The following is a 23865-nucleotide window of genomic DNA, read 5'->3' on the forward strand; positions in this document are numbered from 1 at the left end:
GCACTCTATTGGAGTGATTTGGAACTACGGGTACGAACTCGTCTGGTCTGGCAGCACACCAACTGCGACCAAGACGCACTCTATTGCCATGATCTGGAGCTATGGGTACGAACTCGTCTGGTCTGGCAGCACGTCAACTGTGACAAAAAATCGAAATCGACGCAGGAAAAATGGAATTTTCAAACTAATTTAATTCATGTTTTAATAAAAAAGATTTATCAATTAACATAATCGTATCATTGGACAAAAAACCGTTCCGTGATTTCTGTAATACTTTTACAGATTTGTATACAACTTAGTGAACACATGGTTGTTTATCTGTTATTTTTAGGAATAAAATGTATTCGACATAAATTTTAAAAGTTGCCCATTTATGTACAGCGGCAATGGTGTATGTGGAATTCATCATAATACCCCAATTGGTATCGAACACACACCCAGAACTTGTTCGGGTTACAAGTAAGCCCAGACAGTAGTTGTTCTTTTGCAGTTGCGGGAACCATTCAAGTGTGTCCAAGACATAATATTGGGGCAACATAATTGGCATATGGAAGGGGAATTCCTATGCCTGTACATGCTCGTCATATGACCCTGCTTTAGGCGCTGTGGCATGAAATTCGCTGCGCTTCAATCAGTTTCGAGCTTGCGATCGTCTTAAGTGCATTGGAAAGAAATGTTTCAAAAAAACTAGTGCGCCAAAACGTATGAAGAATATGTGAAATATTCTGTGCAAATGCTCCACACAGTGATTTAGATTTTGTGTGGATTGATAAATAAATGTTCCTAAAAGTGGCACAGCAATTGAATTAATGTTTCCTGCTGGGGGCCAGCGAAACACAGCCGATTCGCAGATGTCATGCCGGGCTCAACGGAAACGGAAACAAAGCAGCATCAAAAATGTCATCCGCTGCACTGAGGTCGGCCTCAGTCGGCCTCTGGCACAGCCGGTCAGTAGTGTCATATAAAATATCCATCACAATTATCGGCATCGGAATCAGCACCATCATCATTATCGCCATTGTCCTCATGGCGAGATTATTTTCCATGCTGTTCGCTGGCCCGCTTAATTGATTTTATTCAATTTTTTTTCCGTGTAAATGGCAAAGGAGAAATAATAATCATAATGGCTCTAGTTTCGAGACTAATTAGCGTTCAGAAATAATTGAAATTGTCCATTGTGCCGCTTAAGCGGCAGGATGGCCCCCTAAACAGGAACGGAACTGGTTGCAGTTGCAGCTTTTGCCCCTGATTTATGGGCTCAGAGAGAAAATAATAAAAACAGCCATAAAATATAGGAAAATCACGCAAAATGCGTAAATCAATGTGATTAATTATGAAAATATTTGGCATTCTGCCTTTGATGCGTTCAATGGGGATTTGGCATTTATAAATAAGTATTTATGTTTCGCTCTATTGAATAAATTGAAATTTGTGCAATTTTTTTAAAAACAAACAGAATAGTTGGAAATGTCTTCCTTAGATTTGTTATGTATTGTAATATGCTTAGATTAAAATGTATTAGAGGAACTCTTCTGCGATACTCTCTGCACGAAGAGTCAGCAGTGAGTCCCAATACCATTGCGATTCGAGTCGGTTTAGGCTCTCTTGCTTGGAGTTTCTCTCCAGAAACTCTTCATGGACAATTTTACCCATTCGATAATCATGCTATCAATTTGTGCTATAAATGGCCCTGGTCAGAAAAATATCCACAAAATATCTGCCCCTAGTTAGCACTCACTTGTAGATGTCAGCGAATATGACTCCATCTCATCTGCCGCATATTTATGGGGAAACATTTTTCAATTTTACACCGTTTAGGTCACAACAAATAAAAGAATAAGCAGGAATATAACACATATAGCGATGTGTGCTCGTGTATGGCAATGAAACGGAAGTGAAATTGCAAAATTAATGCCTTTCGTGTAAATATGAGGCATGCATTTTTCATGACAACGTGCCAAAGCTTAAAAAACAAACAACACACGAGAGTGATACACAGGGCCCGAGTGAAAGAGAGAACATTTACGTTAATGGGTCGTGTCTTTATGTCTGGCTGGCTGCTCGTCATTGTGCGAGTATTTATGCATTATTTATATTTGTTTTTATACACTTTGTTATTACTCCTTTCATCATTTATTCAGAAATATTAAAGAATATACACACATTTATGCAACCGAACGAAGCAGCGATCGGCGCCCCTGAATATGCAGCGAATTTTTCCACATTCTCCAGGAGTTAAACTGTGTGCAGGCAGGATTAAGTGAGCTTCTGGTTACATTAGGCCAGAGAACAAATATAGGAATATATTAGTATAGTTTTTGGATTAAAAGTACCACCAGCTAAAGGTCCTAAAGGTATTCTTTGATGATTTATCAGTTTAAGGAAATCTACCATCAAGGATCAATTTTTGGAAAATTCATTTGCGATTAAGTGCCATTAATTGGTTGTTGAAATTGGGGGTTCTTCATATTTTTCTTACAGAGTACCTGGTAGTCGTTTAAAAAACATGCCCAAAATATAATCATATGATATGATAGCTCTGTTGCATAAATGTGTACATATGTTCGTGCCTCTTCCACTGTTTGCTTATAATTCACACATTTTATTTATTTCCCCACCATTTGCCATACTTTTTCTCTATCGATTACCAAATGCGAATGCACGACTACTCGTATGGTGCAGAAAATGTAAAACAAAAGCAAAGGACAGGACAACAATTCGCCTTGCGATACAATTTATTTATTCGCAATTTATTCTTTATGCTATCGCTGTTGTGGAAACTCTTCCTGTTTTTGTTTTTCCCTCTCTATCTTTTTGTTTTCTCTGTTCGCGAATTCGATTGTTTAAAGTGCAATTTTATGATGCGTTAACAGTCTATTACATATGCATATGTAAACCTCCCCCCAAGAGCCACGTAGAACAGACCCCAGCATAGATTTAGTTATTGTTGATTTGTAGATTTGACAATTTGTTGAAGCAGAAACAGAGTCATTTTACAGCACATTTATTGATCAAATGAACCTTATGCTACAACAGTGGTCCGGGGAAGAACAAATTGCATAAAAACACAGAGGAAAAGGTAGTCTTATTAGTGCCCTCCCTACACCTTTCAGTGCAAGGCTTTGGGATAGAAAAACTGACATGTTTCTATAGTGATTTTGTTAATCAAATGTACCTCCAGTCCACAGAAAGAACTGATTCCCAGGCTATCAGCCATTTCTAATTGGAAAAGGAATCAAGAAAGGGGGGCGACTACCTCCCCGACCCAATGTATCCCCCACAGAGATCTGATAATTTGCAACAGTTTTGGGACATACGGCTTAATTGCTTTTTTCCCTTCTATTTTGCATAATTAGAATTTGATAAAATGTTGCAATGCCTTCCAAATGCCCTCCATGCCACGCCCATTGCATGTTGCGTGCAACTACAAAAGTCCGTCTGCTAGTGTGCGTGCTTCCGTGTGTGTGTGTGTGTGTGTGTTCCCTGACTTTCTGTGCAAATTCGATTTTAATAATTGGAATTTATCTCTGATCAAATTTCGTGGTTGCTGAAAATGTGTTCCATACTTCTCAGCTCCACCTCCAGCTCCAGCTCCCATCCCCCCCCCGCCCAGTCGTCGTTCCCCGGCTCCGTCCAGTAAATTAAATTGGTTTTTAATAGGCGAACGATGCGTTTTTGTGTCGAGCATCGATTGGCGCAGATTGATTTGGCAGTTAACAAACATCCCTGGGGGGAGGGGCGGTGGGCGAAAACATCACGAGTGCCGGCTGGAAATTATTTCAGCAATTGCCAAATTGTTTGAGCACTCGTACGCGTACTCGTATCCCTGTCAACGCCCGAGTGTGGGGTTCTCGGTTTAGCTGTCTCTCTGATCGCATTCGGAGCTGACACTCAGACACCCAGCCAATCCAGCCAGTCATCAGCAATTCCTCGCCCGACATTTTCCCCATTCAATTCCTCGGCAATTGTATTGACAGTCATCTTCCCGGCATCCTATCCTCCATCTGGAGGAGCTCCTCCTTGTGCGGTTCCCTAGCCTTCCTTTTTTGCCTGCCTCTTTATCCGTTGATGCGACAAATTGACAGCCGGGATGGATGCGATGTGGATGCGATGGCACACCAATTTGTTAATATTCTTGCATGTCTTGTACGAGATACATTTGTATCTACACGCTAGCTTTGCAGATGAGCGATGAGCGCAATTAAATCAGGCCGTCAGCGGGTTGACAATTTACATCGAGGATAAAGGATAAAAGTAGGTTTCTAATTTTAAATTAAATTAATTTGAAATTTTTTGGTGTAAGAATTTAACCGAAACAATGCAAAAACAAGCAGTAATGAAAAATATGTATGCTCAAAATGCTTCAGTTTTTGAAGCGCTTTCGGTATCATCGTTCTCCCCATTGATCTCCTCATCCCCATCATTGCAAACCTGTTTCAATTTATTTATTGAATTGCATATAAATAAAATTATAAAGATCTTTATTGCATCTATAAGTTAGGTTGTTTCATAGTAGTATTCTTCTTTGGGTCTTTCTCTTAGACCTGAGAAGATGCCCTTCTTTTATTGATTTCATAGAATTTTTTGATTAGAGTCTGTTCTTCTGGGCTCCAAGTTTCAATCGCTACAGGGAAATATTATTCTTTGTCTAGTAGTCCTAGGCAGGGGAGAGTCTTAGGAGAGTCCCTACTTTATTGATGTCCATTTGTTGATGAAATTTGGTTCTGGAACGGCCTCCAAAAGCCAAAAACTTCAACAATGTTTCCATCTCTAATAATAAATGCTTTTTGTTTCTGTTTATAATTTAAAAATTCGATACAAATATTTATTTCTTACTTGTTGCTTTCTTTGCATTCAGAAAGAGTTTTCCTTAGAGGCTCTAACGAAATTTGAATAATAATTTTAGACCTGATACCTTTCCATCTATAGACAAAATCTGCTGCATTTGCATTAGTCTTTTTTCACTCCACTGACACATGATTAATGAATGCAGTCCGTGCATATTTCCTCGCACATAAATTGCAATCAATTAAATGAATTTCAAAAATATTTGCATTATTAGTTTTAATATTGAGTTTTTTATGCCCATATTTCAGATATTTTGCATTAATAAAGATTGGTTGTCTGTCTCCCCGTTGTGGGGCTTGTGCTCGTAAATTATGATTCAATTAATAAATTTTTGTTGTGCACTAATTTGAGTTCCCAATGGGATGGTTATGCAGTGAACGAGTAGCCGCCACATTCCTTCTTCTTGTTGAAATGAATATGAAAAAGATGTTTACGCGATGAAAATCCCCAAAAAATCCGTGACAGCAACAATAAAGCCCGGCGGAAAAATCTCGTATGGTTGTTAAATTTCCACCAAGCGTGCCCGTTGCACTGCTGGAAAAGCGGCAAAGCCGGCAAAAGCGATGGGGTGGCCCTGCTGCTCCAGTGGGGGCCGGAGCTGAGCATTCATTTTTTATGTTTATTGTCGCTTATCGTTGCCTCCGAGGGGAGTGTTCCGTACCCCCGGCTCGTGCCGTGTCCGTGCCCTGTTGAGAGGCAGGAGTGGGTTGGGCGTGTCATTAGGGTCTCGGCGCCAAGATGAAAAAGAGTAAACACGGCTATGAAAAAACGTTAACAACTCTCTTGGGCCGCCGAGGGGGGGCCAAACAAAACGCATTACACACACAATCTTTCAGTCTGTATGGGATTGTGCGTGTGAGTGTGTTTTTTTTTTTTTTTTTTTTTTTTATTGGGAAAACAATTTATATTTATAAAATAACAATTATGGCTAGTGAGGGGGGGGGGGGGGGGGTGGGTCCGCTCCCGCGGGACTGCCGCTAGGCATTACTTCGCGGTGCGGGCTGTGGGGTCATCTTTCTGGCTTAATTCGTCCGGCTTCGCTCCAGCCTGCGCAGCTCCTTGATCACGCTTGCTGCCATGTAGGCGACCGCGTTCCAAGATTGCTCATCGGCTAGCATCTGGTCGGTGAGGGTGTCCACACTCACTTCTGCAAGGGTCTCCCCTAGCCTCGATCGTTCTTGCGAGAAGCGGGGGCACACAAAGAAGACGTGCTCTGCATCCTCGTCGACTCCAGGCCCGCAGCAGCTGCAATACGGGTCGTCAGCACGTCTAAAGCGGTACAGGTACTGCTTGAAGCAGCCATGCCCCGTCAGCAGTTGGCCCAAATAATGGTCCATTTGGCCGTGCCTTCTTCGCAGCCATGGGCTAAGCTGGGGAAGGAGACGTCTGGTCCACCTCCCTTTTGCCGCTTGGTCCCAGCGCCGTTGCCACTGGGCTATAGTGCGCTCTCGCCGCTCGCTGGCTACCTCCACTCCGCTCTGTCGCTCTGCTGCCAGGAGATCCAGCGGGAACATGCCTGCCACAACAAGTGCGGCGTCTTCAGACACCGTCCGGAAGCAGCATGTAACCCTCAGGGCACAGCGTCGGTATGCGCTTCTGCAGTCTCTGCTGTATGTGGAAACCATCATTGCTGGTGCCCACACTGCTGATCCATATAAGATTATGGAGGTGACCACCCCAGCGATGAGCTGCCTGCTACGCTGCCGTGGTCCCCCTGTATTGGCCATCATCCTGCTTATGGCCGCCGTTGCTGCAGTCGCTTTTGCGCTGGCATATTCCAGGTGGGCCTTGAAGTTCAGCCTCTGGTCCATCATTACCCCTAGGTATTTTAGCGCAGGCTTGGTCCTGATGATCGTGCTGCCGACTCTAACGCATGCCTGCTCGACCTTTTTCCTGCTGCTCATTAGCACAGCCTCCGTCTTCTTCTCCGCCAATGCTAGCCCGTTGGCTGCGAGCCAGGCCACTATCATCCCGACTGCTACGTTGGCTTTCTCCTCTGCGTCTCTTACGTGTTTCGACACTGTCACCAGTGCTATGTCGTCGGCGAAGCCCACCAGGGTGCACCCTTCCGGTAATGTAAGCCGCAGGATATCGTCGTACATCACGTTCCACAGTATCGGCCCTAGGACCGAGCCCTGTGGGACGCCTCCGGTGACTTGGTGATATTCTGATCCTTCTTCCGTGTCGTATATCAGGACGCGGTCCGTAAAATAGCTTCGCAGAGTCCGTGTGATTTGCTCAGATATGCCCCTCCTGGTCAGGGCCTCTAGGATGCTCTTCCAGCTGGCAGAGTTGAAGGCGTTTCGTACGTCTAGTGTACATACTAGGCAGTACTTTTTGTCGCCTCCAGCCCATCGCGTTCCTGCCATGGCTTCCCTGGCAAGGTTTGTCACCATCTCGATGGCGTCAGTGGTGCTCTTCTGCTTGCGGAACCCGAATTGGAGGTCGGAAAGTCCGCGACGCTCAGCCAGTTCCGCCTCCAGTCGGTTGCATACCATCCTCTCGAAAATCTTGCCCATGGTATCCAGCATGCACAGTGGCCGGTATGACGATGGGTCGTTGAGCTCTTTGCCTGGCTTGGGTATCAGAACCAGCCTTTGACGTTTCCATGCTCGTGGGACTGTCCGCTCCGCTAGGCACTGGGTATACATGGTGGCGAATGCTTCCGGGTGGGCTCTAATTATGCATTTTAGTGCTGCATTAGGGACTCCATCTGGACCTGCCGCTTTCCCGATCTTCAGCTTACCCGTGGCCTCCAGTACTTCTCTGGCAGTGATGATGGTGGTGGTGTCCCTCAGGCTAGCTCCTTCTACCCTAGCTTCCTCTTGTAAGGGTGGTTGTCTAGGGAAAAGGGTGCCGACTATATCTCTCATATGCACCGGATCCTTGGGCATAGGCTGTCTGTTTAATCTCCCCATGACTAGTTTGTATGCTCCACCAAAAGGTTCCGCATCGGCCGCATCGCAGAGCTCCTTAAAGCATTTGAGTTTGCTGCTTCTGATGGCCTCCTTCAGCTCTTTTCTTTTGGCCTTGAATGCCGCGCCATTTATGCCAAATTGGGCGGAGCCTCTTGTTCGCTGGTAGGCACGCCGAGCTGCGCAGCACTCCCTCCTGGCCTTGGCAATGTGCTCATTCCACCACGGTACTGGCCGGTGCCTGCTTCCTCCGATCTTCCTTTTTTTCATGGCTGCATCACAGGCCGCTTTGACGGTCCTGTACACGGCAAGCGCGGATGCTTCAGCATCCCCGGCGGCGCTTAGGTTTTCTGCTGCCGAGAGGAGCGCGGATCTGCTCAAGCTTTCCTCCTTGTACCCGGCCTGGAGCGCCCGCTGTATCCTTGTTGTGTTCCTGGGTGCAAAGGTTTCCGTCATTACGGCTAAGTGGTCGCTATGGGTGTAAGCACTCAGCACTTGCCACTTCGCGTGGCGTGCGAGCTCTGGGCTTGCAAATGTGAGGTCTATAATAGACTCCCGCCCTGCTTTGCTGAACGTTGGTGTGGTTCCTGTGTTGAGGAGGCAGACGTTCAGGCTTGCAAACTCGTCCAGGAGCGATGTCCCACGGGGTGTGTTCTTGGCGCTGCCCCAAGTCGTGGCCCAGGCGTTAAAGTCGCCCGCTATCAGGACCGGCGATTTGCCTCGTGCGTCGTTAGCGATGCTGCTTATGATCGTCTCGTACTCCTGTTGCGTGAATCTTGGTGCTATGTAGCAGCTGTAGACAAAAGTCCCGCTGTGCTTAGCTCTCACATATCCCACTCTGGATACTCTGTGGGTAAGCTGGCCTGGTTGTGGGCCACAGCTCCAGATTGCTGCTCCTCCGTCTGAGCTTTGCTGCCAGACTCCTTCGTGTTTTTTGCCGTACGGCTCGCTGAGTAGCGCTATGTCAATCTTCTGCTCCAGGACTGTTTGCGCCAACAGATCCTGAGCAGCTCGGCAGTGGTTTAGGTTGAGCTGCAGGAGCTTAACCATCAACCAGTTTTGCTAGTGCCTTCTTGTACTCAGGGCAGCTGCGGCTGAGGGCCGAGTGGGCTGCTGAGCGAACGTCTCCTGGCTTGCCAGCGCATAGTATGCACATTGGCGGGTTGTTGCACTGGTTGTGCTTGTGCCCCTCCCCACCACATTTGTAGCATGCATTGCTTGACACAGGCCGCTTGGATCTGCACCTGGCTGCAGTGTGTCCATAGGCCATGCACTTGAAGCAGCGGGTTGGCGCAATCCGTTGCCGCACGCGGCAGACAACCCAGCCGATTCGAACTTTTCCGAGCTCCAGGAGCTTCTTTGCGAGTGCGGGCTGAAGGTTCAGCGTAGCTACCTGCGTTGCGCCATATGCTTTCCGCATGTACGGCACTGCTCCTTGTGTTAAGTCGTCGTCGATCGCTGCAGCTATGGCCTCACATACCTCGTCGCCTGTCGTGAGCTCGTCTATGTTGAGTACCTCCACCGCGACTGTCTCCTGCATGGCCTTCACGGCTGCCTTGTCCCCAAGCGCTGCCTGGATGGCCATCTGTAGCTCCTGGGTGGCGGGGTCTGAGGATTGTTGCATCCTTAGAAGCAGCTCGCCCGAGGCTGTCTTCCTGATGCCCTGAACCTTGTTTTTGAGGTTCTGGAGCGTTGGTGCTGCCTTCACCAGTTTGAGGATGTCGGCGTATGATGCCTCCTCGGTGCATTTGACGAGCACTGCGTCTGGTCGGCCTGCCTGCTTGCGTTTCGCACGCCTGCCTCTCACCTCACTCCACTTCTGTGTAGGGTTGGTGTCTTCCGCCTTGCCGCACTGCATCACGGTTTCCGCTTGTCGAGTGGCGTCAGCTTGGTGGCCTTGCCGGGGCCTTCCGCGCGCGCTCTTCTCCTCAGTTCGGGGTGCTGCCTCGCTCTTGTGGGCTCCTGATGCCGTTTGCGTCGCCTTGGTCGCACTGGGCTTGGTCATCCTGGGTAGGGGGCCAGTTGGGCCTGCAGTGTGATCCTGGCACTGGCATCCTCCTGGCGCTGCCCTTTTTTCCTCTGGCGCCTGCAGATGGGATTTGACTTCCACTTGCAACTCCTTCATGCGAGCTACCATCTTCTTAATGGCCATGTTGATCGACCTCTGGCCCTTCTCGTTCATCTGGTAGAGTAGGTCGTCCAGAATTGCGCCAATCTCATCTATGTCCTGTACGCGGTTCCTGCTTCGCTTGGGGGGGGTTTTTCTCCCGCTACTCGATGGTGTAGGGGGGTCCCTCGGTCTCTTCGGGGTATCAGGGCCCTTGCCGCCGTCCTGCGTGGCCCCACTGGCAAAGCTGTGCAACGAGCTCTGCTTCATTGGCGGTGCTACGGCTGCTTGTGGTGGTGTTCGGGCCACCTTTGAGGCTTTTTGGAAAGCCATTGCTCCTTGGCTTGTAGTGCATTTTGCTTCGTCGGCCAAGTGTGCCACCGGCGAAGCAGGATTCGGGGGGACATCTCTCAGGGCCTCCAGGATCCGCGCCCCGGCCACGGGATTCCTCCACGCGTGTGAATTTGGGATGGAACTTATGCGTAGGTGTGTGTGTGCGGTTTGCAAGTGATCCCGCCTAGGAGTTAGGCAGTACCTTCCCTCAGGTGCGGTCGCTGACAGAAGCTAGCTGCTGTGGGCGCAGTTATCTTCCGCAGCGGTCTCTGTCGAGGGCTGGATGCTTTGGCACCTAGTGCACCTTCACCACACTGCAGTCGATCAGCTGGTTAGTGGCCTGCACTATCCAGCCCTGGTACCCCAGCCGATCAGCTGCGAGGCCTGGAGTGAAGAAGAACGGGAGAACCGGCCCAAAGGAGAGAAAGGATGAAAAAAGGTGGGAATCTCCAAGTGATGAGTGAAAAGCGCCGTCCAAAGCACTCACGGTGGGCCCCAGCGCCCCTGCCCCCTTTGGGTGACCGTGGAAGTGCAACGCGCAGCCCGGATCAGAAGCCAGTCGGGGTGAGACTCGATCCTCCCAGGTGAGCACGCGGTGTCGGCAAGAGCTTGAGCTAATTTCGTGTATTTTTTTTTCAGGTATCTTTCGCGATTTGTCTGTGTCTTGCAGAGCAGCTGTTTGGCGCGTCCGCACTCGAAAAAATTCACGGTTACGTGTGAGTGTGTGCCTGTGTGTGTGTGTGCTACGTGTAACTTTATTAGCCGTCTCCCCAATGGTGCAAGTCTCTGACTGTGCGTATGCCTCCAGTGTGCGACTGTGTGTGTGTTACCTTGTCAAAGTTATGAAAATGTCTGGGGACCTGCTGTAACTGGCTCTGTTCACGGACCCTGTCCCTGCCTCTGTCCCTGTCCCTGTCCCTGCCCCTGCCCCTGTCCCTTCCCCTGTCCCTGTCCCTGTCCCTGCCCCTGCCACAGTCACAGGCCCCTCTTGGCGGTTGCTGCTCCCCTCGGTCTAGCCGTGTGTGAAATTAGTCTAGGGCGTGGATTTCCATATACCATGCACATAGAAACAATGTGGGTGCATAAGTCTGAATCAAGGATTGGAACGCCAAAGTTTAAATATAATTAAATGTGGCAAAAACAAATGAAAATGCTCTGGTTTTATCTATAGGGAATTTCACGTGGTGTAGTAGGAGTATCTTGAGGAGGAGACAAGGACAGATCGTTGCTAAAAATATGCAGAATAGTATTAAAGATAAGTGTCGAAAAGGGCTTGTGGCACTATCACCAATATTTCTAACCTTTTTTGGGAGTCCTCCATAGTATTTCCATGGAACAAATCCCTTTCCGTTGTTGCTTTTCCAGGTTCCCGTCCCACATGGGTATTTTCCATGTCCTTTAAGATATTGCCGATCTGTGGGCTCCAGAATCTCCATCTGAAGTCCTCCCATAAATCGCTTATCGGAAGCTTTGCTGATGCAAATCTTAAGCCATCACCCAGCAGCGCTTTTGAAGGTGATTTTCAATTACACAGCTCCAGCTCCTCCAGAATCTCATTTCGTATGATAACTGAGGCAAAAGGCGTGGTCATGCATAATTCCTTAGAGGTAAAAAAGATTCCATTTCGCCGCGTATATACTATACATATAGAAAATTCCTTTAATATTTTTGCAAATGATGCTGAGAAATCTCAGGGCGTCCTCGCACCTCGTCGAGGTCATTTAAATGCAGATTGCGGAATGAGCAGTCTGTCCACTCGGGCGTCAGACCAGGCATTTGCATAATGGCGGCGACACATTGCAGCGGAAACGGAAACCCAAACCCACCATCATGGCCCCCCCTCCTGCCCTCCATGGCTCGAAGGCTTCGGCGCTGCGTTGCAGGTTGCCGGTTGCAGGTCGCAGGTTGCAGGTGCTCCAGTCGTGTTTATGACTGCTTGAGATTGCTTGTGCTTGTGGGGGCTGTCGTCGGGGCTGTCGCTGGTGTCGTTAGTAAACGGAAGCTCCTCGCATTGCCCGGTCATTGGGTTTGGGCGCCAGAAATGAAGTGTGGCAGCAGCAAGCGTTTTTCATTTGAATTCAACTGCCATAAATAAGCCAGCCACCGAACAAAGGTGCGAAAGGCAGGTGATGCCTCCCTCCTCTGGGCTGCCATAAAAGCAATCAAAGGGGTGTGAGGAGATTGTTGGAGATATTATAGATTAAGGCTTACATATGTGGCCCATAAACAAAGATTTATTCATGTGGATACAAATAAAATATTAACACTCTTAAAGTCTTCTAGTATGACTTTCCCTGGGTACTGATCAGGAATTCTCTCCCACTCAAAGTTTCCGAAAATATTTACACCTTCAAATTGTCCATGGGGCAAGCTACTACTACTATTAGTAGTCCGGCGTGGTTGCTGGTATTGTTGCGGTCGTTGTTGCTGTTGGTTCAATGTTTATGTTGCCACATCGTGGCAGGGCACGCATGCTGGGCCTTGCCTCAAACCCAGCAGCCCCCTGCACACACACACACACACACATACATGCATGGAGGGGCGATAGGTGCAGCTGTGACTTTGGGTGGGGCAACTAGAGCTGGCTAACGGGTTCGGGTGGGGGTGGGGGTGGGGGCGGTGTCAACCATTGTCAGTTGGTGGTGGAGCCTGGCAGCAGCTGTGCCACCTGCCACTACTGTACTTGGAGAAATTCTGGGCCGAAACACAAAACTTTAGAGGCACTTGTTTCTGTATCACATTCTAAAAATGTTTGGAGTAATGTAGGAAAACGTGAGAAAATTGTAGCTACAAAAACTTGTCGTTTTCGCAAGCAAAAAAGGTAAACCTCAGATTCCCAGAGATCACAACAGTCCTAAAGCGAAGGTTCCACAATGATCGTGGCAAGAGAGTCTTCAGAAAGTCTCTAACTTTCTCAGGGATCTATGTATCCACCGTACTCCTCATTTAAATGAGGAAAAAGTCCATTATATATTCGATTTTCGAGTCTGGTGTGATTTATTCATTTCCAAAAACTAACTTGTGATCCTCCTAGTTTTTGTGGAGTGTAGAAATTGGTTCTGGCGTTGGTTTTGTTGCTGGAGTGGCATAAATATCGTTGCGGTTGCACGTGAAAATTGCATTTGGCCAGCATTTGGCTGCTGGGCTGCTGGTTACACGAGAAGCGGACTGGAGTGGAGTGCCATTCGGTATTCGGTATTCGGTATTGGGGTATTCTGTTACTCTCTGTTCTGTTCTGTTCTGCACTGCACTGCCCTTACAGTCTGTGCAAATTGTGGACTTAAATGTTTATAACGCATCCCCACCATGGCCCCCCACAAGGCCCCCCCTTCCGACCCGTTCCACCACCAGTAACGCAACTCCACGCCGTGGCACCACCCGACTCTAGACCATTTTCGTCGTTTGTTTATTAAGCTTTTCTGGCTGGGGCAGAAATAGAGAATCGGTGGGGCAAAAAAAAAAAAAGGTGTTGAATGCCACTTGCTGGGGCTGCTTTTTATTGCCATCGCACATCTAAGTGCAGCAGCTGTAAAATAAATATATATTTTTATATATACCCATTCCGCACCATCCATTTCTTGTACTTCCCTTTGTTGTAGTTGGCTGTGGGTGGACGGGGCTGGGCCACGGATGCCCGGGAGGATGGATATAAATTAAACGCATTAGAGTAGGAAACCGCAGCGATTTTCCCTTGCGTTTTTTTCTCTCTCTCTCTCTCTCTCCCGCCCAGCATTAATTCGCTTTTCCAACCGACAAAGGCACTTAACGTTCTTGCTCTCTCACCCTCTCCCCCTCCCCCTCTCACTCTGGTACTTTCTGCTTTTTTCTGATTGAAGTGTATACAAAATTTAAATAAGAAACAAATCGAAGTAATGGCAAAGTCCCCCCCCTCGATTGCCACCTCGTAGATGGCTAGATACCAAATACCAAATGCTCAAATGTTGTAAAAGGCAATGGAAAAAGCTTCGAAATGGTGCTGGAATGCAGACGAAGGAAGCTCTTCACATAATGAAAAAATAAAGGAAACCGAAAATCCATTCAAATGAATCCAAATTCATTGAAGCGTTTTTTTCGGTACTGGTTGGAAAAGAAACCAAAAGGAATTAATGGCAGGATACTGCCGCTTATCAGGCACGTTTTTTACCTGCCACAAAAAAACAGTCAAGAGTATCATGGGAGCACAGAAACAGTGGCATGCCCCAGAGAGCCTCCGTGTCAACAAGAAGATGGAAAACTACCAACTATTGGAGATATCTTGGGATTGTTGCCATCAAAAAGGCATACTCGATTGTATTAAGATGATATCTAACATAATATGGTTATACTCGTACATTTCCAGCTAATATCAATATCATTTGAAATCTTCTTTCCAATTTCCATGGCAATCACTATCCCTAGACAAACATAGATATAAATGAAACACCAAGAGAGAGAGAGAGAGAGAGTCCCTTCCCCTGGCCCCATCAATGGCAAAGTCAGAGCCTCGGGGCGAGCTCTTAAATGGAATGACTAACCATCTTAATCACATCACATCACATCACAGATACCGTGGCAACACCCGCACGGAGCATTCTGTGCGGCAGCTGGCGGAGCTAAACGTTTACTCGGGCGATTTGGAGATGCCCGCCGACATTTCGGCAGCTGTCAGTTGTTTGCCACTAAACGCTTACAACCAGCCAGTAAAGTGCCCCGGCGGAGAAGGGAAAAGCAAGAAGAAAGGAACATTTTATATATAATCAAATAGCAGCCAAAAAACGGTTCTGTGGCCAGGGGCAGACGTCTTCTTCGTCTGGCGTTTCTCTGTTCCGCATTCTGGCGCTTTAACTTCCGTTTCCGCTTTCCCTCACTCTCACTCCACACTCCTTTTCATTGTCTTCTTTCTCTCTCTCTTTTTGGCACTTTGCATACAAAGTACAGTTAACTAGTGGCATCAGTTTTTCACACAACAGCCCTCCGCTGATGGTTTGGCGGTTTTTCCACTGATTTCCATTCCCGGTTCGCCATTGAAAGCCAATAAAAGGAGGGCAGAGCCTGAAGATTACCAAAAGCCAAGTGATTTGACCAGGGGTGTCCTCTTTGGATTGAGGTGGATATTCCTTTTAGATGAGGTGGGAAAATGTCCCCCTTGCCTTGCCTAAAACTATTGAAGAAAATGCGTATATCAGGGTGGGGCTATCCTACAAGGCTCTTGTCCTTTCGAGGCGCATTTCGGTTACCATTTGATGTCTCATTGGCAATAGATCTACTCAACTTTTCCCTCTCTTTGTACACATATTTATGGATTTCTTCGGTGATCGCTATTGGAAGGTTCTATAGGTTATGTCTCCTTGGAAATATCCCTCGATACCCATACTTTTAACAATTTGTATTCTCCCAATAGGCAAAACAGCTGCTTACTTTTCCAATGGATTACATAGTTTAAACATCATTTGAACAGTATTCCAAGAGAAGAATTTTTACATCGAAAATAACGAAGAATTTAGGCACATCCTACCAGATACAATACGGATACCTTGAATAAATTAAGGAAACATTTATAAATACTACATTTCATAAGCTTTACTGCCTCTCACCTGGTGTCCTAGAAGCTCTCATCTTTCGCTTTTAGCAACTGTATTATGCAGTAAATTATTATCACCATAGTATCGTATATAATGAAAAATAGTACCGCAACGATGCCCAATCGTAGGCCTTTTTGGAACAGTTTCCAAAGGGGCAACATTTGAGAGGAGTTCGAACGATGTTTGACGTAGACGTAGAATAGATTTCATTTGTGAATATGAGTGGAAGGTCGCGGATACACTTGTATTCATCAGCGGTTTGGTCGGGTCACTCGGGGAGTGGCCCCAAATCCTCTTCAGCTTTCTCATCCGGCATATCATTTCCAAACAAATGCTGTTTCAAGTGCTCGTTATACACCCGATTAGCCATTGCTCTGACTGCTACAGTGACTGTCGTCGCGTCCTCCACCGTGGTGGTCTTCTTCCCCGACTTGTTGTGGAAGAAGACAAAGTATATGACCAGACCGCCTACGATCAGTATCCCGATTCCCGAGCAGGCGATGCAGAACAGCACCTTTGTCCCCAACTTAAGGCAGCTGAAAACGGTTTAAAAATAGTCAAATTTCTGAAATGGTTTCGAGGAACACTTGCTTACCAGCATAGAGCAGATCCGATTATTCCGACACACATAATTTCTGATTTTGAAATGTAAACTTTTATTTGTTGAAATTTATTTAACCAGAAATTACGAGCATTAGTGATAAAGCAGGGCCTCCTCCATGTCGGGGCATATGCTCTGGGGTGAAATGATATAAATTTCGGGCTTATTACTGTCGCAAAACAATTGGAATACTTTGCCCATAAAAATGATAACCCAACCCACATCCCCAGCCACGGGACTGACTCCATTAGGCATTCCCTTCGAGTGAGCATATTTTGGCTTTCAGGCAAATTATATTTTATGCCGTTTTCTTACAAAAATTCCTCTTTTATTGCAAATGGTACGGGAGATTCGATTAACTTAAGCTGGCATAAGGGTTGGCCCACGCTCTCGATTGTCGTTGCGGGCCCGCTTGGAAATTTAGAGAAATAAAATAAAATAAAATAAAAAAAAAGAAAAACTCACAGAAGGAAAGTAAAGAAAAGAGAAATGTGCTTTCTTGCCGCATAATCGAAATGTATTTTGCCTCTTTATTGCCTTGCCAAAGGTGAGTCCTGGCCTGGCCAAGACAATGGTGGGGGTCTAAGGGCTGCCGAGTGGAACGAACGACTGTCTGGGTGGGCCTGGGCCACGTTTTGTGCGGGGCGATAACAACATTTTAACGCCTTATGGTCCATTTAGGTAAAAGTGCCGATTACGCTCGGCTTAACCAGAAATTATGACCCCAGAGCCGGCTGGGCTGCGGCAGGAACTTTAAACGAAGCCAAGATTCCCCCAACAAAAGGCTTTCTAAGCATCGGATAAAGTTGGGGGTTTGCTGCCGATTGGCTGGCAACAGAAGGGGATTTTAAATTTAAAATCTTAAGCATTGAAATATATGTGGTTGTCTTGGAAATGATTTTGTGCCAGGAAGTTCTTGAAAAATATATTTATCAACAATATTATTACCAGCCATCGACAGCCACGAAAGCTGTTATCAAACTGAATGCCCTGGACCGCTTCTGAAATGATGAATAGATTCCATAGCTTATCGGCTTAGATATTAGTTTGTAGATTGCCAAAACACCACCAAAATACCGTCGGTGGATAACCTACCATGGATATGGCAGAGTAATCTTATTCAAATGTTTGTTCCATACTCTTAGGCGCATCTTTTCTCGAATCATTTAAATAAGCCAAGTAAGTATTTGATAGCATAATTTCAAGCCGTACACAACCAGCCCAGGCGGATCTCTAGCCAAATACTCGGCTGCAACGGCTGTGCTTTATGTGGCATCAACGAGGCGTATGCGCAATTTATTTGCATACGAAGGACCGACCGGCATTGCGTAAAAATTAATGAAAGGCAATTAAAAGCATTCGGAAATGTAATAATAAAATGTATGCCAGCAACATATTAAATGCGGCTCTCGAGGACAGGCACTGCAGTGCACTCCGATGACCTCCTCTCCCCTCCTCTCCACTCGACTCCCCTGTCAACGGCAAATAAATATTGTATTTTGGGGCTTTTGGGGAAATGCACAAAATATTGCAATACGAGTAATAATGGAATGATTTCGTTTGTGTAACCCCCGGTAATTTAATGCTATTTGTTAGATATATGTTTATGCCTATGAAAATTGAATTGCATTTCGTTTTCGCAATTGTTTTTTTTTCCCCCCCGTTTATTTGTTGAAAGTTAAATTGAATTTGCTTTTGGGTGTTTTTGGATTTCTTGGCAATCAATTGCCATGACAAATGTTTCTGTTTCTGTTTCAGTGGTTGTTGTTGTCGCTTCTGCTTGCCGTTTGGCTTGTATTTGTCAAGTGGATATACCCTTTCTGGAGGGGCATGTAGTGCTGAATGAGTGGCTGGGAACTCGGATCTTCTGGAGACACTTTAAAAGGGGGTATTCCCAATGGGAAGCTGAAGATTCGAAATCTATAAGTTCTTGTAATTAGAATATCCATTTTAAACCCTGATCTGTTTGCCCTGATAAGGTTCTGCCACCTTCTGTAGAGTATTCCCGCTTAGGCTTGGTTTGGGGGCCCGGTACTTGCTTTAGTTTTTATCCCTGGAAAAGGAAAAGGGCCACTGGGCAGGGAATCTTGTGCATTATTGCGATTTTACACGCTGCTGCACTCGAAAATGAAACGGACAATAAGCTCCACTTGGCCAGAATCAGCAGCGGGCGTGGTGTGGTAGTGGTGGCAGGGTCAGCGGCAGGAAGGCGTGGCATCGTGGCATCGTAGCATCCTCGCCGACGTTCTGGCCATCATTGCCACTGTCCGCCGCTAAAAGCTTTTTGATTATGAAAAATGTTCGAAACATATGCTCCAAATGACTGCAAAGCGTGCGAAGAAAGTTCTCTCTCTCTCTCCCTCTCTCTCGGACTCTCTCTCTCTCCCGTTGAGCATCGCATCGCTGACTGGCTGACTAAGTTTTGTGCTTTTTACAGTGCATCACAGTAGTATATGTACCTCTTGCAGACACTCGTATATATGTTCTACACGTACTCAACATTGTGTAAGTAAGCATGTTTTATTTCGTTGCAGCTTTTCAGTGGCACTTGGACCTGGATCCAGCTCGGGATCCTGCCCCCCCTCCCACTCCCCCTCCCACTCCCACTGGCGGTCCTGTTCACGGCTCTGCTCTCGACTTGTCCTTGTTTTCGTGTTGCTGTTGCTGTTCTTGTTTATTGTTTATTGTGGCTTTGCCTGTTTTTTAGATGCCTTCTGCTATTGTGGCTCTTGGCTGTTAGTGGACTTTGCTGGTGCATTGTTAATGGTTGTGCCATTTTATTTTAAAATTAATAAAGTGGCCGACTTCGAGAGTCCGAGAGTCCCAGAGTCTGGGCTCGAGTAAATTGCAGAACAAACTTCATTCGAGGCTGCTTTGTGCGTGTGTCGTTCCAAAACAACTTGCAACAAATTGTGGACGCTGCAAATGCATTTTTAATAAATCCTACGATTTGTGGGTATTTTCTGTAGATCGTTAATATGGTTAGGGGTTTCTTTAAGCTGAGTTTTCGGTACATAATGCTGAACAGATACCAACTGTTTACTTAAAGAGAAGTTTCCTAGAAGTATCAGATCGTTGGGCTCCCCTGGGTCATATATTTAGACACATACGAAATGATTTCGGGCACTTTAAAGATCAGATCAGCGGGGCCGCCCTGTTGCTTCACTTGTCCATTGACCTGTGTGTGTGGATCGTCCACGTCATCGAGGGGTCTGGAATCTCGAAACGGAAGTAGAGGTGTCAAATCCTTTGCCCAATGTCCAGGGATGGCCAGCAGCTCAGAGAAGTGCAGAAGTAGAGTACTGAATCCTTACCAGGTTGCACTGATCCAATGCCAGGCAATAGCCCGAAACCTACTTCATGGAACCCCTTTGATGGTGTGGATTCTCATTTAGGGAATTACATTTTATAGCCCTCAAACAGTTCCCCTCATGCGGCGACAGCCATAATGGTTGATTTTAGTCAGAGAATGGAAAGGCCAAGATATTTCCTACATTTTCAGATGAGTACATTCCGATATGACGTATTTATGTATACATTACTCGTGTTTTATTAACATCTCTTAACGAAAAAGTTTGAATATCACTCCCTGAAACATCGGAAAGGCCTCTAGATGTTATACCTACGACTTTAATAATCTGTTGTTCTTTCCGTCTCTTATTAATAGATACCAGATACTACTACACACTAGACATGGATTAAAATAGCCCACAGCATAGTCTTTTCATAATTCCTACATATACTGTCCTCCCATCAAAGAGTTCTTCCTATGTGTTCAGTCGTTCCGCTCATAATAATTGATCCACAGACTTAAATCATGAATTCCCCACCGTCACCGTCACTGTCACTGTCTCTGTTTCAGTTCAGGTTGATATGGGAAACCTCCCACATTGACAATCCAAAATAGAAATACCCTCACTCATTATTGTTGGATCCCCACATGCTGAGCCTCTCCGACTGCCAGTTGACAGGCCGTTCATCGGGGTCTAAGCATGTTTGCCACTTAGGGAGCAATTAGGCGGGAAAGTATGCCTCGGACTACACGTGCATCGATCTCTATAAATCAGGGAAAGGCTCCTCCACCCATCCCCGATGCGTTGGTAATTGAATGTCTCCGCGGAGAGAGAGTGCATTAGCCTTTGTCTAGGAGAAAGACCAACTCGGAGATGGGCATAGAAAGAGCGAAGAGTGTGGCATCAACACGTAACCGTAGCTGCAACACAAATGTGTTGCCGGAACGAACAACTGAGATCTGTGTTGCTTTTTGTTGTTCTCTTAGTATTTTTAGAGCAGCGCAGAGCAAGTGAGAAGGCTAGAGAGAGAGAGAGAGAGAGATGGAGGGATAGTCCGTATGCCGTATGTGTGGTGGATCGTTTTATGATATTTTTAAACGATAAAAACGCTGCAGGCGAAGTCAAGTGCATTAAGAGCTCTGCTCTGGTGTGCTCCGATGTGCTCTGCATTGGCATCAAGTGTCCGGGGGTAACCAGCAACAGAGATTCATCGTCCGCCAGACCAAATGAAGCCATTAGCAAACAGAACTTCTGGCCTAAATATAAACTCTCCAATGAAGTTGGCTATACGCTATATTTGGCCAGTGCCAGTGGCCCCAGGCCCCAGGCCCCAGCTCCAGCGATCTCGAGTTTCTTTTTGGGGATCTCGATCTCCCAGACTGGGGCTGTGCCCACGGCTTCCTTGCCACTCCGCTGTAGGCACAGTTCTCGTGCATGTGTGTCGCCTGCAAGTTTTCCAAGCGTTTCGGCGTTTCGACGATTTGCCGATTCCCGTCACGATTTAGCATTTTTCATCAGCTCAGCGATTTTCATGTCACGTTCGCTGACAAAGTTTCCACCGACCCCCCCCCCCCCCCCCCATAACCTTTCCCTTTCCACAAACTCGCTCAGGCTTATCCTTGAGTCGCATCCTGGCGCGAAGTTTCAAACATCGTTGCGGCGCATCTTTTGTGGCCATATATATATATGTATATAAACTCTTGTATCTGCTATTTGCCCTGGGCCCTGGCTCACTCCAGTCTCTGACTTGTCCCATTCGAAGGCTCTACCTCTGGGCCTCTCACCAGCCCCCCGACCCGCCTTCTATGTAGTTTTGTTTGTTTGCTGTTCCAAAGTTTGTCAGCTTGATGTTTAATTGTTATTCTGTGTCTCTCGATGTCTATCTGGGTGTGCGTGTGGACCAACTTAAGTATGTCTGATTTCATTTGTAAGTTCCTCCACCGAAACTTGTCGTCTGTCTGAAGGGCATAACTTTGGCTGCGACTCAGATTGAGTCCCCCCCTTCAAGGGGCTTAAAGACGCTTCTGGGTTTCATTTTCGAAAATTACTTCAATGGAAATTCAACTGTTTTTCAAATACTCCAGTGAGCGGGGGGGAGAGCGATGGTGGGGTATTTGTATAGCGCTATCGAGCGCCATTCGCACACCGCCACCTTAAATAAGGCTGAGAGATCAGATTCATTCATTTCTGTTTTCAAAATACTCCCCAATTCCTAACTTATGATAATAATTCCCTAAAAATCAATATACTCAATATATCAGCATTCAAATATTCTGCTTTTCTCCAAAAATAATTATCCTTTCACAGCCTTGAAGCCTTTCTAATATGCTAATGGCTTTGCCCAAAACACCAGGTTGTTCTTAGAAGCTCTATTAAAATGTTAATACATATTCCTTGAAATTGTAAGGTATTCAGGGACTCTGAAAGTTCAATTGGAATTATTCCAAAATTAATAAGCAACATTCTATTTTACGGGCCAGAGGCTTCAAGTAATAATATTCGTAGAAATTGTTCCAAAAGTATAATATTGTGCGACTAAAATAAAGAGCTATTTGCCCATTTATACATTTCACAAAATTATCCCGAATTCCTTTTAATACTGCTGAAAAAATGCTCTTGAATTTGCTTCTATTCTTTTAAAATTATTTTTTTTAGGCGTTAGACTTAAGGGTTTTCTAAATGAAAATTAGTGTATAAATTTGTTGAGTTCGGGTTATTCAAAAAATATTAAAATATAATATGATAGATAGTAGTAGATAGTATTACAATACTTTGAAGTACTACTACAATAATACCCCGTACAAACGGTTATTAAAAATATGTTTCTAGACTCCTGAAATTCTTCTTAAATTTGTATATATTTTGCATATATTTTAAGTTACAAATTCCAAGGCTTTTCATCATTTGGGTCCTTAAATGTTTGTTCAAGTAATTGATTCTTTGATTTATGTTTTCTCTAAACAAATGCTAAACTCTTTGGGTGTTTAAAAGCATCCACAAATACGTATTAAAATATGTTTAAATATTTATAAAAAATATACATCCACATGTCCAGAAACAAAACCAATTGGCGTTTATCCAGTATTGAAAAGTTTCTCTAAAAATAATGCTAAATATTTCGGGGGACGCAACAAAACGAAATCTATGTACAACTCTAGCTGTATCTGTATCTCTTTGTGTCTGTATCTTCCTGTTGGTGTATCTGTGTTTAGTCATCTACATTCTGCTGCTCACTTATTTCTGCCGGCGAGAGCGTTTCATATTAATTCCTGTTTATGTGTGGGTGAGTGCTTAACTAGCAGCAGGCGCCCCCCGCCCCCCCTCCCCACAGAACAACAATCAGCCACACACACACACATATGTACAATGGCGCACAGATACAGCTGCAGATACAGATACAGTGGCACACTGAAATGTAGCTGTATCCACTTGCGAGCGATTTGAAAGCGTTATTTATTTGTGGCACAAGCGACCATATTTCAAATGCACACCGCACCGCCGCCACCAACCGTCACCGTCACCGTCACCGGCTCTGGCACCGGCAATGGCACCGGCTCTGGCACCACCATATAGCCATCGCCATAGCCATCGCCAAGTTGAAAAGTCGACAAAAATACGACCAGACATTGGTACAGACAAGCATACTATAGAAAGCGGAAAATTTCATCCGACCCAGCCCCGAGACCGAGTTGGACGAACTATGGATGCGCTGAATTGGCCAGCACTTGAAAATCGAAATTCCAAAATGGACCTAAATATAGTTTTAGATTTAATGGCTGGCCGATCCAAGTTGAAACTTGATTGAATCTGCGAGTACTTCATTGGGTATTTAGATATTATTGTCTTAAATTATAATGGATACAATGAAGGCATATCTGCAGGGGCTTCCAGTGGCCATGTAGAAGTACTCTCAATTTTAGAAAGCCCTCCTCCCCATCCTCCCCCTCCTCCCCCTTAACCCTTCCACTGCGCTACATTACCCATCCGCCACACAACTTTTTCGCACTCGTTTGCTGTTTGTTGCTTTGCAATTGTTGTATTTGGTTTCTCTTCTTTTTTTTTTGGTTTTTTTGTTTTTGTTTTTACAACTTAACGTGTCGCACAAAGGTGCACTGACGGCGTGGGTATGTGTATGTGTGGGTATCTGTGTGTGGCTCATATCACACGCTTGCAAGGCTGCTGCTAGCTCTTGATATTTGGCTCAGAC

The 23865-nt window shown here is 45.9% G+C and overlaps 1 protein-coding gene and 1 pseudogene across 2 annotated transcripts; both read right to left on the reverse strand.

Annotated features, from left to right (window-relative positions):
• Positions 1 to 15596: 15596 nt before the first annotated feature.
• Positions 15597 to 16424, reverse strand: LOC6588876 (protein midgut expression 1). 2 transcript variants are annotated; one of them, XM_026988794.1, is made up of 4 exons: positions 16360 to 16424; positions 15872 to 16300; positions 15777 to 15814; positions 15597 to 15715 (listed from the first exon to the last, which is right to left on the reverse strand). In XM_026988794.1, the coding sequence occupies exons 1-2, from the start codon at positions 16392 to 16394 to the stop codon at positions 16033 to 16035; spliced, it is 303 nt and encodes a 100-aa protein (XP_026844595.1). In that variant the 5' UTR covers positions 16395 to 16424; the 3' UTR covers positions 15597 to 15715; positions 15777 to 15814; positions 15872 to 16032. The 2 variants fall into 2 exon arrangements, with proteins under 2 accessions (XP_026844595.1, XP_026844594.1); XM_026988793.1 differs by having other exon boundaries at positions 15777 to 16300.
• Positions 16425 to 18525: 2101 nt separating this feature from the next.
• LOC113565642 lies at positions 18526 to 19727 on the reverse strand (annotated as a pseudogene).
• Positions 19728 to 23865: the final 4138 nt, after the last annotated feature.

Source organism: Drosophila persimilis, unplaced genomic scaffold, assembly GCF_003286085.1.
Source record: "Drosophila persimilis strain 14011-0111.01,24,50 unplaced genomic scaffold, DperRS2 tig00000191-arrow-pilon, whole genome shotgun sequence".
Classification (NCBI taxonomy): Eukaryota; Metazoa; Arthropoda; class Insecta; order Diptera; family Drosophilidae; genus Drosophila; species Drosophila persimilis.